Source organism: Stegodyphus dumicola, chromosome 11 (assembly GCF_044657685.1).
Source record: "Stegodyphus dumicola isolate Sdum_Otavi_A_Nest chromosome 11, ASM4465768v1".
NCBI lineage: Eukaryota > Metazoa > Arthropoda > Arachnida > Araneae > Eresidae > Stegodyphus > Stegodyphus dumicola.
In genome coordinates this window covers 158,276,124-158,292,430 of record NC_140778.1, presented here as the reverse complement: position 1 = coordinate 158,292,430, position 16,307 = coordinate 158,276,124, and the positions used below count along the sequence as shown (strand labels likewise).

Below are 16,307 nucleotides of genomic sequence, written 5' to 3'. Positions count from 1 at the left end.
CGCAGACCACCAAACCGTCACCATAATTTTCTTTTGGTGCGAATTTGGCTTTGGAAAGAGTTGTGGCGTCTGACCGCGGTCCAACCACGGAGCCGAATGTCGCCAGTTGTTGGAGAGAATCCACTTTTCATTGCATGTAACAATTCGATTAAGAAAAGGATCGTTTTTGTTGCGGAGAAGAAGAGCAGACGACATTTCAAAACAGCGATTTTTTTAAATTTTCGCTCAATTCGTAAGGCACCCATTTATCGAGCTTCTTTGACTTTCCTATACGATTCAGGTGATCAGAAATCATTATTTTGGTTACGCTAAGCTGATCTGCAAGCTCTTGAACAGTTGTGCACGGGTTTGTTTCAACTTAAGTCTTAAAATCATCGTCATCAACAGTTGAAGAGTGTCCACGAGGCTCTTGATCTTCCAGGTCAAATTCTCCACGACGAAACTTTTGGTACCACTGTTGAACTGTAGATTCAGTAACACTTTTCTCACCCCATACTGTAAGATCTATGTCTATTTTTCCACATGCACTGACTTAGATCCTACAATGAACCTGGCGAATTCTCGCACAGGCGTGAAATAAATACCAGCACAGAAGAAGGGTGCAAAATAACCCTTTATTGACTCAAACTAAAATAACAGACAGCACGGATTTCGTGCGTTACAAAACCCCCGTTCACTTGCGGCTATAACTAAACATAAACTAGAATACAAATCAAAATCTGAAAAATAAAACGAGTGCAAGAACGCACTTCAAAATTACTCCTAAAAAATGGACTCACAGAAATCTGACAGGCGTGATACTAAACTGATAAAGCCAAAAGGCTTATTCGAGTGACCGCGAAATAACAACGAAACGTGCGCTAGGCTAGCGAAACGCGCTCTGAATAAAGTGATAAAAACACACTTTTAAATAGCACTTCACTTAACTTTAAAATTTACATCCTGGCGAGAGAATGTGAGGGGAAGTTTGAGAAGTTGAAAACAGGAAAACTTAAAATAAATTTGTTATGCAAATTAAGAAAAACCCTACAATACTTCGTTGACATTTCGAGCCGTTTGTGCTGCGCTGTGGCCTAGCTTGTACTCATAAAAGTAAATTTGCAGAAAATACAGTTTTGACATCTAAACAAAAACACCTAGTAAATATTTTTAAAAATGGTTTTGGAAAAAAAAAATATTATTATATACAGCGATAATAGAGCTTCAAAATAACCAGTGTAATTCAAAATATTTTTGTTGCTTTGTACAGGAAAGATAAAAAATTTCAAAAATCTGCATTATTTTCCGGACAACCCGATAGATAAATGTTTCTCAGCTATTTGCCGAACAAACAGATCAAGCATTAGATTAAAACTTTTGAGATGGGCCCAGATATCATCAACAAATAGATTTTTTTCCTTACATTTTGTTGTTTAAGTTGTTCATATGACGAAGATCTGTGAAAATGCTAAGTCCCAAAACTCTTTTAATGTTTCACACTTCACATGACACATTTTCTCATGGAAAAATGATACAAAATGCCATCTTTCAGCTACAAGACTCGCTCTAAAACACATCCTGCACTAAGCCATTGTACTTTCATGTAATACAACACGTCACAGTATTCAAACTGCATGGACTGACGAAAATGTCAAAATTGCCTATTAATAAATCCAGAAGATAAAACAGTATTATAAGCTTCAGGATTACATCATGCACAGGTTTCATATTCAGTGCAGATATACATATAGAGGGCATCTTGATGTTTGAGGTGTATAACATCTTTATCGCTTATTGTACAACATTTTAAGCATTGTCACCATTAGCACACTTTCACACTTTCTGGGCTGGTGCCCAGGTCTCAGCGCATTGCTTTGAATATCCTTTATGATATGAAAATGGTCATTTTTCAATGTAGCTTTCAGTTTGGGAAAACGTCTGCTGAGGCTAGGTCTGGAGAATACAGTGGGTGGGGCTTCCTTGGTACACTTCCTTGCTTACTCTGATCGCATGGTAATAATTCCTGATGGACAGTACTTCTACAGTCAAAAAAGAAAACCAACGTCAACTTGATTTTTGAGACTCATAAGTGATATTTTGGACAAGGAGATCTTTTGTCCACCTACTGTGACAACAGCATCTTCCTCTGAATATCATAGGATCTCACATCTCATATCCTGTTATGATGTTCTTTAAAATGCTTTGATTGTCATTGGCAGAAGGAAAGCAGCTCCTGGCTAATTTCAAAATGGGTCTGTTTCTGATTGTGAGTCAGCAAACCCTGCACAAATGTTTCACTGATACAACGCATCTCAAGTTTGTCAACTAAAATTTGATGGCATGATGCCTACTTAGTCAGCAACTTCTTGAACAGTTAAGCGATGATTTCCTCAAATTACAGCACAAACTTTCTCGATAGGGTCATCATCTGTTGATGAAGAAGGCCGTCCAGGCATGGATTTGTTACCTACCAGCATTCGGTTGTTTTCCAAAGCCTTTGCTTTGGGGGACGTTCTCATGGGTGGCTCTCGAACCCTTGGTTGTGGTAGAACAGATCATGACAGCTGCAGACTATCTGAACATTACAGATTAGTTGCACCTTTACATGATGTCTCTCTTTCCAACTTGTTATGGAATCTTCCAGCAAGACAATCCTCCACGTCACAAGGGTCGACTTGTGCTGGAGTGTTTCGAGAAGCATACAGATGAATTCCAATGAATATCCTGATCACCTAACTTTCCTGATCTTAACCCGAGAGAGCATATTTGGAATGTCATGGAGTGGCAGCTCAGAGCTCAAATACGATCAAGTTGGAATATCTCGACTTTGCATGACCACTGTTTAGACATTTGGCGCAACCTGTCTCCATGTACTAACAAGTTATGACATATATGACAAAGCAAGTTGCAGCTGTTTTGCAGGCCAAAGTTGTGCAATGCATTATAGAGTAAGTGGTCATAATGTTTCAGTTCTGTGCAATATAGTTTATTAATTTGCGGTAGGCCAGAGCTGGCCCATGGGCTGAAGTTTGCCCATCCCCATCTTAAAGCGTAAACAGGAAAAGCAAGATCTTTTCCAACTATAAAGCGATTTATCGATTACGCACTGAATCAAGAATACTAAGGGCTTCGTATCTCTTTTCTTCAAACGCCAACCATGTGAGGGGGCTTTTAGTTCCAAGTAAAATTCAGAGCCCTATATGCCCCCCCTTCCTATGTCACAAAAACATTAAACATTTATAAATATCTAGGATTTCTCTAATTTTCGTCGGTTCAATGAAAAGCGAATCAGTTCCATTGATTGCGATGATGACCGCGACTAAATGTAATTCCTCGTTTCTAAAACATAATTTTATACCACTTATACGCCTCTACTTCTGAGAATCGATTGGCCGAAGAAAAATAGCCATACATATCAATTTTATATCAAATACTAAATTTCATTAATCATTAGGAAAAAGCCTTTTGAAATCTGAGTAAAGTCCAAAAACTGGGATATATTCCATATAGTACATACATAAGTCAATGCCAATGATTTCAAATTACGGAGTGCCTATGGTTTAAAACCATTTACCTCCTCATCAGAATTAAATAAAGCAGAAATAAGAAGAAAATTGCATAAGTTAGTTTACTTGATGCAAGAGAGGGAACCACATATGCTCGAAGGCATAAATGTAAAGAATTGCATCTGGCATAAATGTGAACAAAACGGTGTTTAATACAAGGTCTACCGGAAAATGCTATCCATTTGGGAAATAAAAGAAACTAATGCATTTTTCATATCCTTAATAACATTTATTGTACAATATAATTTCAATTAGCCCTTTTAATCTCTTGCCAGAATGATAGTAATTTGTATATACCATTTATGAAAAATGACCTATCCTTACAGATGAAGAACTCAGTGCTTGGGTGACATCTATTTCAGTACTGAATTTTTTTACCTTTCAAAACATTTTACAAGGAGAGAAACGAGTGATAAATGGAAGGCGCTAGGTCTGAGGAGTATAGTGGATGTGACACTACTAGACAGTTTCCAATTTTTCGACAACAGTTTAATTCCTTTTGCAGAATAATTATTTTATACATTTTAAACTCTTTACTCCAATTTCAGTATATACTGGGTTTAAACGAGCACTTTAATTTTGAGTATAGCTCCTCACAGTTATTATTACATTTAACAAAAATAATATAGATTGACTTCAGTATGTCCAGTTAGTGTAATTTCATTTGGTCCAACTAGTATAATTCCATACAAATATTTAATGATTCAAGTCAAAGCAACTTAAAAGCTACTACCTACAGGTAAGGATGCTTATATCCATGTTACACATGGAAGAAATCAGATTTGCTGGAAGCATCCATACAACTAGCCCATTACCAGGGTTTACCAGTGTTCAATGACTTTGCATTTAATGAGTTGAATAATAAAGCAAAGTTATTGCTTTTTTATTATGCTAATTTAATCAATCATTCCAGTCTCCAGTTCCAGATTTGAAATAAAAATACAACAGAAATTATAAAATAAGCTCATTATATGAATGCTTATTATGAAATTATACAAGCTATAAATATTGAAGCTTATTCCTTTAACATGACAACTACTATCGATTATGCTCTGAAGAGACCTGGAATGAATAAAAATGCTTTAAAGCCATTTATTTTTCACTGCACAAAATCTTATTTCTTCCTTTAAATCTTTTTCAACTACATATATATCATTTTGGATATGCTACGGTATTTTGTAGTACATATTTGCGGTACTGACATTAACTTAAATATCAGTTATTTAATTTTATCTAAATTTTGTTTATAGTGAACTTAACAATAGGGAGACAATGGTCATCCTGTAGCAATTGTCATATGTTATTTCTGAAGTAAAATTTCTTTCTTCTTTTTACCTATGAATGAAATTTGGTGAATGTTTATAAAAGAACCATAGGGAAAAATCAAGGAAGAAGCTTAAAGTCATATCGTAACAAGATATGGAATAGACTGGATAGAATAAACATAATTAATATTTAATAATTTTCTTAAGAACTATTAGCATAACCTTAGACAGGAGGGATAAGTATTTTTATTGAAACCAATCAGATTACAAATTAATAAAAATATTATTAAGAATTGTATTTAATACTTTTAATTGTTTAGTTTATTAATCAGTAACAGGTAGTTAAATATGAAAGTTAAATATTTTACACTTTAACAATATAAAAATGTTTCATTTTCAGCAGTGGATAACACATAACTTTGAAATCATGGACAAACAACAAAAATTAAAAACAAAAAATTATCAACAAAAATTCTTTAAATTAATTTAAAATTCAGATTTTGAGGTGCACACATACTGGTGGAGAAGTACCGTATATAACCGCGTATAAGTCGAGATATTTTGGACAAAAAAAAAAAAAAAGACTTCAAAGTGGGGAGGTCGACTTATACGCGGGGCCATAAAAAATGAAAAGAATCGGAAGTTCAAAAATTTCTTTGTATAATGCAGTTGTTTTCTTCCCGCAATCGAATTGGACGACTTATCAAATAAGTCACTTACTTGAAGTAATTTCATGACTTAAATTATGTGACGAACTACAGTGGTGGCCAAAATTGTGGACACTTTTGGAAATTTTTATGTTTTTGTCCCTGAAAAATGCGAATGCCTGCGAAATACCCTCTGAATGATTATAAAATCATTTAAAAAATGTTGTATTAGCAATGAACTAGACGGCACGGAAGATGATGCTGTTTTTGAAAGTGAAAATGACGACGAAGGCTGTAGTAGTGATTGTAACAATACAGAGTTCGAGATTGAAAATATGTATGATGACGAGCCAATGGCGACAGAAGAGTTCTATGATGTTTGGCGAATGTGACCATGAATCCGACGTTGAAGGATTTTGATTTTGTTTATTTACCAAGGTATTTTTTATCGTATATTTACTTTTTTTTTCTCAGATGATTTTGAATAAATGTAGTACTTCAAAAATTTTTTTCGAAGTTTCTTGATCGATTTCGGAAGTGGGGGGTCGTCTTATACGCGGGTTTCTTATTTTCTACGAATTTTTTATGTCGAAGTGGGGGGGGGGGGTCGACTTATACGCGGTATCGACTTATACGCGAGTATATACGGTATGTGTGTTCAAAATTTGGTGGTTCTAGGTGTGGTCATTTTTTCACAATATAAAGAATTTCCATGGATATGGATATATATATATACAGAATTCGGATATATATATACAGATTCTTCATAATTTGATAGATATGCATGTCAATTCTCAAACAATAAAATTTCAGAACATGTTATTAAATTTTGTATAATGAAAATAAGTTCTTCAATTTACATACAGCAAAAGAAGTAACACCAAAAAACACTCATTTAATACTCTATAATAGTCTTAAGGCAATAACACAAGTGTTTATACAGGCACACATGGACAGCACCTAATACCACGATACTTGTATTAGTAATAAAATATATTACAAAAATTAAGCATTTGATAGTATAGAGTTAAATAACACAGCAGAATGATAAGTTTCCGAGGTTTGCTTTTTTTAAAATTTTTTCACCATTTTAAAACAGAGAACAATCTACCTTTAACTGCAAAATCCTAGGATAATTCTGTGAGCATGTCATCCTAAAAAAAATGTAGAATTAAACTTTACATCACATCAATTAAAATACTAAATCACACAAAAAATAATTAAATATATAAATAAGAGGTTAATTTCACAGAACTTAAGAAGCAGATTTATGTAAAAAATAATTATAAATTTTGATTTTAACTATAGCAGCCTTTATGTGCAACACAACACAGCATATATGTAACAAATATTAATGTGCAGTTTTTCCGAGGTATGTATAAACGTTTTTTAATATTAAAATAATTTTTATTACTAATAATGAAATTTATTAAAACATTCAAAAAGAATGAAAAAGTAATGAATCAACAAATAGAGCTTCAAAATGCACTCATTTTCTGTATGGTGGTAATACTCTTTATACAAATTATATAGGTTGTAGAGTTTCTCACTTTGTAAATGCTAATGTACTGTTGAACGTGAAGAACCTTAAGAACTGATAAGCGAATAATCGCTTGAGTTCATGTAGATGAAACAACAAGCAAAAAGGGTAAAATAACCCTTTATTATTCAGATAGAAGTTAACAGAACTCCGTCTTGAAGTTTTACAATACAGCCGAACACTCGGGCTTTGAGCTTAAGATATTAAGAACTAAACAAACCTAATTAAAGAGATATAGCCGAAGCTATGAAAGTTTTAATGTAGTTGGTCCCTTAAACACGAGATGACTGCGAAGCTATCAAGGGCCTGAGTACGGCCGAACGTAATAACAGCTTTGAGAGAGAGTAGCCAAAAAGGCAGACGCGAGCTAATCAGAAACTCTGATTTTCTCTAACTCAGCAAAGAGAACTTCACGGTTAAATACCTCTCCTCCTCATTATGTATTCAGACGTGATTCTAAAACTACGTTCTGGCCGGAAGTAGTAAGTTGAAATTAAGATTTTGAAAGGAAAGAAGTTTAACTCAAAATTTAACTCTTAATAAAATTAACATAATTCTTACAAGGTATCCAAAAATATGTCATCATTAATATTCTATATGGTAGAGGTCTTTCTTATACAGGTATCAAAAATAGGTCAAACAGAATTTTTGTTAAAAAGTTGGCAGCAACTCTAGTGTTTGCAGGTTAAGGCATAAGTTGAGTGCCACGATTTGAACAGAAAGCGGAGATAATGAAGTTCTTGTATCACTCGGGGATTGGCCATTTAAGGCGGGTCCGTCAGCATCTGCTAAAAAGGAACAGCACATTCAACCCATATAAATAGCAATGTTTCTTTATATATGCTGCGTATTTCAGTTGGTAAGTAATTGAAATGATTCACATATTAATCCAATATTTAAATAGTGCTAGTTTTACTATAATTAGCTTTAAAGTGTTACGCATATGACAATAACACTGTGGTTAGAGGATATTACCAGGTCAATAATTATACTCCAATTTAATTATATTAAATTTGTTGAATTTTAGCATCAAAAGTTTGGAATCTGAACATTCACGTATATAAATATTTAGATTTTTGATTTTTAATGCATCATTTCATTATCACCATGAATCATAACCTTTTTTTTGAAAGGGAGAAGTAAACAATTGAAGGGCTTGCGGTAAGAAGGGCCCAGCTCTACTTTAGTGTTCATGGGTCTCTTTTGTTAAAAAAAATCGTTCTTTGAATTAGAGTAGCCATAAAACATCATTTTTAACTTTAATTTTCATGAGGACAAACGTTTAAAATGTACGTTAAAAAATGAATTTTTGAAATTTTTTACACTACTGGCCACTTAAATTGCGACACCAAGAAAGACAAGAGATATCATAACAAAATTTATTTAGTAGGTAACATGTTGACCAAGTATCAAATGATTAAATTTATAGACTACTATGAAGTGTGGTTCCTTCCAGAATCAGTAGCCAGAGTAGGCGCCATTGTTGGAGATTACCGCTGCCACACGCTTCGGCATTGATTCAAAGAGAATTTGGATGTGTTCTTGGGGTAGAGCAGACCAAGCAGCTTCCACACGTTATCAAAGTTGATCTGGTGTGGCAGCTTGGGATGTAATCCGGGTCAATCGTTCAGCAACCATGGACCACATGTTTTCTATCGGCGAAAGATCTAGAGAGCGAGTCGGCCAGGGAAGCAATTCAATCTGGCGATTGACGAAGAGCCCTTGGACAATGCGTACCATGTGTGGTCGCGCATTATCCTGATAAAATATTGCTGTGGGCAAGCCCTGAAGGTAAGGAAGGACAACTGACTCCAATACCTCGGATATTTATCGCTGGTTGTTTAAAGTACCGGCAATGCGTATTAGAGGACTGCGAGAGTGATATCAATACCGTCCCATAATATAATACCCGGTGCAGGACCAGTGCGACGGTGCATAACGCAGCTGTTCAGCTTCTTCTCTCTACGGTGTCTCCAGACTCGAATTCGACCATCGTGGTGTTGCAGACAGAAGCGTGACTCTTCAGTAAAGACAATTTCATTCCATTCTGCCGTCCACGTCCTTCTTTCATCGTACCATTGGCGGTGGAGACGTCTGTGGTTCTGCGTCAAGGGTAGACGAAGCAATGGACGCCTTGAGGACAGACCACTCTGCTGTAAACGGCGTCGAATGGTACACGCAGACACTGGATGATGCGTTACAGACTGAATGTGCTGTGCTATGGTTCGTGATGTGACTGAGTGATCCATCACTGCCATGCGCGCAATGTTCCTGTCATTTCGTGAAGTGGTGCACTGAGGTGGATGCGATCGAACACGTCGGTCCATCGTACCCTCCTGCATTCAACGGTCCCATATTCGCATTACAGTTGTTTGGTTTCGTCCAACACGACTACCGATTTCCCTGAAAGATAATCCACACTCTCGGTAAGCCACTATCCCTCCTCTGTCGAACTCGAATACTTGATCAAACGATGACGCTGTTTACTACGAGGCATAATTGATCGGTTTTTTTTTTGAAAAGAAAAACACAATTGCCGAACTTGAAATCGTCGAAAACTCCAAGCCTTAAATAGCACTTTGAAGTGGCGCCACAGGCGCGCGTGATGTGCGTTTGCGCTGAAATTTTAATCAATTTCATATCTCACCTCCGCTAATGCATGTTGTAAATTTCATGTTATTTGCATGCTTTCTTCAGGGTGTTACATTTACGGTGGCCAGCAGTGTAATCATTTTCTGAAAATTAAAAAAAAAATGGAGCTGGAACCTTGCTGCAAGCCCTTCAATTTTAGTTATATATAATGTCATAATATTATTTAAAAACATTTCTCACCGTATTCTATACTTTTCAATAAATATTCTTATATTTGTTCTTGATTTAATCCTAACACTGATTAATCTTATGATGCATAATTCACTACATGTCTGGTGCATGTTAAGGTCATAATTTAAAAGATGAAAGTTAAGGTACATAAGTCACCATTGCTTAATTATACAGATTTTTTGAAATAATAATGTTTCATTTTGGCAGAAATTATTGTAATATAAAAACATATTAGTTTACTTGACAGATTAGTATAATTAGTTCAGCGAAATTAATTTGGAGCTGCAAGGATATAGGCTGAAATTTATCATATATTATGAGTACATTTTAGTATTTTTATTTGATTCTGTGTAGTTTAATCTTTCTTGTTTTAATTTAATAAACAACTAAAATATTTCAGATTTCAGTTACTTCCTTTTTTTATTTCCAATTAAACTTTCAGAACTGAAATATTATATTCACAACTACATATCGAAAATTTTGACAGTAGAGATATTTTACTCACAGAGGGCACATAGCTTAAAGGTTGGGTTATTGTGTACCAAAGCAATAAATCCAGCACACTTACCTTCTTATACCTGAAGGAAGGAAGATTTTGTGTGTTCACTAAGCTCCGAAATCTTGAAGAGATCACAGCTCTAAACAACAAAGATAATCCATTTAATTTAAAATATTTATTTGCACAAAAAAAATTAGACATAGTCTGTCCACTAGAAGAAGAGATATGGCCATGCCTACATCACATGGTTTTATATGATCCGTGACCTTCGTGAAAGGAGAGGGCCATGACATTAAAAGGTATGGCGGAACTTTCCGTTCGATGTTACAGTCAGAAAGTCATCTGCAATTGGATATTTTAAAATTTTCGTAGGAAATGTAACTTTAGAATACTACTTAATTTTTTAATGTAGCAGATTAAAAAAAGGAGGTTTTTATATATCTCATTTTAACTTTTTAGGCTTTCTTAAGATATTTTAATTATTTTTCCATAAATGTAATTGAAAAACCCATGAGTGACAAACGAAAATCTTATAAAGTTTAAACACTGACTGATAATTACCATTGTCTTAATAGATTAGGAAGCGGCTCTTAAGATAAGAATTTACAATAATCACTATCTTATACAAGCTCTAGTATTAAGCGTTTCATAGCAAAAATTATAACCAGCAACTTTTATATCTCTGACATATGCAAATGTAAGAAAGACTACATATGACTTAGTCAATAAACATGATTAAAAATATTTGATGAACGAAATATACCTAACTCTAATCGGAAAATAAAAATTCCAACAGTCATATTTAAAATGACATATTCTAACAAACAACATATATAATGGCAATATTAAAACAAATGAACTATGAAATGCAGTGGTTGAAAGTATAAATAGCACATGAAAAGCAACAGAACTACAATTTCCAATTAATAAAAAATTACTTCGTGTTTTTTTAAATACTAAGCAATTAGAAGTGCAAAAATTATTGGTTACAATATTTAGAAGTATGTTGATGTTTGTTTAAAATCTGCTCTTTTTTAATAGCTCACAACAAAAAGTTTTTTTCCCCATTTAGCATGAATTTCTTTGCCATCATAAGCACATACAAAAATTAACAATGAAAGTGGAATACACTAAAAAACCTAAATTATAACACTAAAAAATATGTAACACTAAAAAAACCTAAATTGCAGCATTCATATTTATAATAGGATATTAATCTAACAAACAGCATCTACAAACAGCATCTAACAAACAGCATCTACACTGGCAAAGAGATAAACTTCACAGTGTTTGGAAGCACAAATATCAAGGGAAAAGTAATTAGAACTGCAATTTGCAATGAATATAAAATTGATCATTTTTTTAAATATTATACATTAAAAAATTTTTTAGTTTTCACGTTTTAGGATAACGGTATATTACAATGATCATTTCATACACTTTTTATAATCAATAACTTTCCTTTGGATACTATATTTCGCAGTCATGCTGATGTTTCCTTAACTCCATTTCTTTTCATCATATGTAAATTTAGGAAAATGGCTATGATCCATTTGTCATGATCATTTCATGCAATGTTTAAAATCATTAACCTTTCTTTGCATACTATAAAGAAGAACTTTGAATGATATACACAATAACTTACTATATGCATTAAAACGTTATCTTTATTAAACATGTCTTAAAATCTTAATTTAAAATTGATTGCATCCTTGTCCACATATATCAAACTGTGCAATGATGATCAAACTGCACTTAACCATAATAACAAAAATGATACATTCATATTTATAAGTGTTTTCTTAACATCCCCTCTTTCTACCATATACATATTCTACTCTCTAGAATAAACGTGATCATTTCATTCAAGTAAATGCATTTTCCAAAATCAATAACTTCCCCCTCCAATAATCCACAAAAAAATCTTTAATAAAATATATAGTAGTATACTATGTGCATTAAAAAACTACTCCTTTTTAAGTAGCATACAACAAAACCTTTTTTTCCCATTTATCAAAAAATTTTCTGTTATCACAAGCATTTTAAAAAATTAAGTCATGAAAACAGAATATATTTTAATATTAACTATCTAAATTCAAACATCAAATTTTTATTATGATCATGACATAACAAACAACATAGAACTGATTTTTAAAAGTTACAAACTTTTGGTGATTGATACTGGAGAGCAGTTAAATATGCATGAACATGCATTGTCTTTTAACATTGGACGTTTTCTCGGCATTCTTCAAATCCTCCCATTTTTATTTGTGAATATATCTTCATGGACAGTCATATCTTTGCCAAAATGGTTTTCATAAACAACAGTGACAAAGTTGACATAGTTAGTTTATAACTATCACGAGAATATATACACTTCTCGAGATAGTTATCAAAAGATTGGTCCAAAAACAATGGACAGAAAAGATAACTCATCTTTGACTTGTTCGACGAGTGTCATGGCCTTCTCTCTTCTTACTTTAGGTTAACTGGAACTAATGGCTTTATCTTTATAATAACGGAATTCAGATTTACGCATTTGCACTCACGGATGGGATCTCTGCACCTCTCCCTGTCGAAAAATGAACACCCCTTCCTAACAGATGAGCTCAATTTTCTTTGGACACAAATACACTCACTTCGAAAAGTTAAGCACAGAGAGGAAAATGCTAATTTCCGGAAGCCAATCAAAATTGAAGAGGATTCAATTCGCTGCAGAGGTAGATGGAAGTATGCAAATATGTTAGGTAACAGCTAATCGCGCTTTCAGGTTAAGTAATATGCAAAAAGACAGTCTTATAAGAAGCCAGCTTTATGAAGGGTTACAGAAGTTGATTGTAAGTGCTGATATAGAAGGTGTTTAAAACTTGCGTACAATTTGTAAAGACATACGTGTTTCTATGACTTCCAGAAGACGAATGGAAGATTGTGAGCGCTGGCGTGCTGTGGGGCGCATTGAAGCAGAACAGTCGATCACAGATGTTGCTCTTTACTTCGGCGTTCACTTTCACGGAAACAATTCCAAACCACACAGACAGTTGTCCGAAAGCCCGTAGCCGGTCGCCCAAGGGTTACAACCCCCGCGGAAGATCGATATATTGCTATTGTAGCCAAGCGGAATCGCAGAGCGACTTCCACACCTGTGACATCTATGGTTACAGCGTCCATTGGTAAGGCGACATCTGTAGCTACTGTATGCCAAAGATTATATAAGAGTCCGGGTACCTCAAGTTTGTGTTCCTCTATCCGTCCAATCAAGAAGGGACACGATTATAGTGGTGCCTGGAACATGTCAATTGGAATGTGTCTGACTGGGGCAATGTCATGTTTACTGATGCGTCAAGATTTGCTCTGGAGCCAGATGACAAGCGTATAAGGATATGGCGTGAACAACGAACATGCAACCAGCCCCAAAACATCCCCGAACATCACGCATTCCGAGGCGGAAGCATTATGGTGTGGACAAGGATTTCATTAGGATACCGTACCGACATGCACATCTTCAAACGGGGTTCTTTGACGGCTGTCCGGTATCGAGATGAAGTCCTAGAACCCATTGTGAGATTGCACTCTACTTTTGTTTTAATGGACGATAACGCACGTCCCCATAGAGCTGACATCGTCGATGACTACCTGGAGAGTGAAGGGATTGCGCGTATGGCGTGGCCAGCATATTCGCCCGACCTTAATCCCATTGAAAATCTTTGGGATGCTCTCGGCCATGCTGTATCTTCACGGTCCCCACCTCCAGCCACTCTTATTGAGCTGGAAACTGCTCTACAAGAAGAATGGCGATTGCTTAATTCTGCGGTGGTTGACCACCTAATTGAAAGCATGGTCACAAGGTGTAAACTTTGTATACAGATGATGCGGAACCACATAACCTATGTCCTTTTTTTCATTTTATGCTGTTTATTTTCATTTTATACATAATTCTGCTTAAGTCTCCAGTATGTCATTACCTGATAACTTACAAAAATTTAATATTGTTTTCATTTCTGTATATAATTATTTATTTTGATTTATGCATAAATATATATGCTACTTTCCTGCCGAATTTTGTGGCAAACAAAGCAGTAAGCAGTATTTGTTAATTTTTGTTTTTGCATTTTACATCTCCGTGCTTAACTTTTGGAAGTGAGTGTATATAATTGCATTATATACAGGATAAGTTCAGCAAAAACAAGTGCAAGTTAACAGCAAAACTGAGGGAATGGTGAAATTGAAGATTTCCACATTTCTAATATTAATTTTCATTTGCTTTCTTTGCAGCTGTGCATCATGTGTTATTACTGCATGAATCAGCAACATAATCTGTAGAGTGATTAGGATTTTTTGAAGCAGGAGATGTGAAAAACGTGCAAGTCCCTCGCTGGGACTCAAACCTAGACCTCTCAAATATGTACTGAGTGTGCTACCCTTACACCATGAAGGCATGCTACAAGGAGGAAGAAAATACCTCAGATGCGACCCTTTTAAAGGACGTCTAGGGATTAGAGGACACAGTTGTCAAATACTGATGGTGACGAATTATTGTCCACTGTCTTTTAATTTGGGCGTCATTTGGAAAATCATTAGGTTATTTTTCGAAGTAGTGAAAAATGTTCAATGCCCTCACCAAGACTCGAAACTGGAACTCTGGAATACGTGCTGATGTTACAACCCTGAAAGCATGCTGGAAGGCGGGAGAACATACCTTGTAAGTCATCAAAATAAACACTAGAATCACAAGAGAAGTAAAAATGATTACTTTTAAATTTTGCATCCCTAGCAGCAAAGAGTAGTGACAGTTGTAGTGTTAGTGATAGAGATAATGATAATAGTACAGCACAACTCCAATTATCCGAACTCCGACTATCTAAATCACTTTCAGAATTTCAGAATAAACTGAAAAGGAGAAGGGAAAGGAAAGAAAAAGGACAGGAGAAGATGAGGATGACGTGTCACTTGAGGAATTAGGAAACATTCTTTTGAAAATTTCTGGATGTTCTGCTGAGGATACAGCAGAATGGATGGTGCGTGATTCGTCAGATTCTGGGTTTAAAATTCTAAATGATGATGAATTTATTGAAAGTGTGAGAAAAGAAAGTGTCGAGGATGAAGATGACCTTAATGTCAAAGATGAACCAGACACGGGACCATCAGTTCGTGAAGTGTTTGCTGGCCTTGAAATTGTGTTGAAGTGGATGGAACATTAGCCCACGTGTGACCACAAGCATTCTCATTGTCAAGCGGGACTTAGTTCATTGAAAATAGATGAAGACAATCAAAACGCTTACTTTGACCGAGATGTTCAGTAAGCAATGACTTTCAGCACTTGTAAGAACTGTACAGTACGCTACATAACATGTACGTAAAAGTGTTGCCTTTTCATTTTAATTAATTAAAAGCTCTTTTTCTTTAAAAGTAATTTTTTCTCCCATTTTCAACATACACTAATTAGTTAAAGTGTATGTAAACACTTCCTTCAGAAAAATTTCTATTATCCGAATTTTTGATTATACGAATGGGGACCGGTCCCAATTGATTCGGATACTGTAGTACATTTGAGGTTTTTGACGTATTCACTGCAACATTAGCCACTTGACTGAGTGCTCTATTAATGGAGTACTGAAAGAATTCAAAAATAATTTTTATTATAAATAACTATAGTCATAATTAAATAAAATTAGTATAAACAATGCATATTTCAAATAAACGAAAGTGTAAAGTTAATTCACAGCGTACTGTAGTTTTGTAATGGTAAACACAGTTTTACAGTTTCTAATACTGTTCAGAATTTCGGGGAATCTTGGACGATTTTAGTCCACTTTGCACAAATTTCTTCAGCGAGTGCACAAGCCAGAAATCATCATGGGCAGAGATTTCAGTAGCAGAAGTATCAGAATCTTGAAGTTTCTTCTTATCAGAAAGCATTGCATGGATAAATTTAAATTTTCCATGTCTATTGCTGGGGTGGAATGAGCATTTTTTCGAAGTAACAAATGA

At 34.8% G+C, this 16,307-nt stretch overlaps 1 protein-coding gene across 1 annotated transcript in view; it reads right to left on the bottom strand.

The window, feature by feature from the left end:
• Window positions 1-16,307, bottom strand: part of LOC118205482 (cation-independent mannose-6-phosphate receptor-like) — a 67,984-nt gene that overhangs the window by 2,831 nt on the left and 48,846 nt on the right. The window contains exons 9-10 of the mRNA XM_085826156.1: window positions 10,389-10,458; window positions 6,569-6,611 (exon numbers count right to left, since the gene is read on the bottom strand). Of these exons, the coding sequence (XP_085682282.1) occupies window positions 6,585-6,611; window positions 10,389-10,458 (97 nt within the window). The 3' untranslated portion in view covers window positions 6,569-6,584. The remainder of the gene's footprint in view (window positions 1-6,568; window positions 6,612-10,388; window positions 10,459-16,307) is intronic.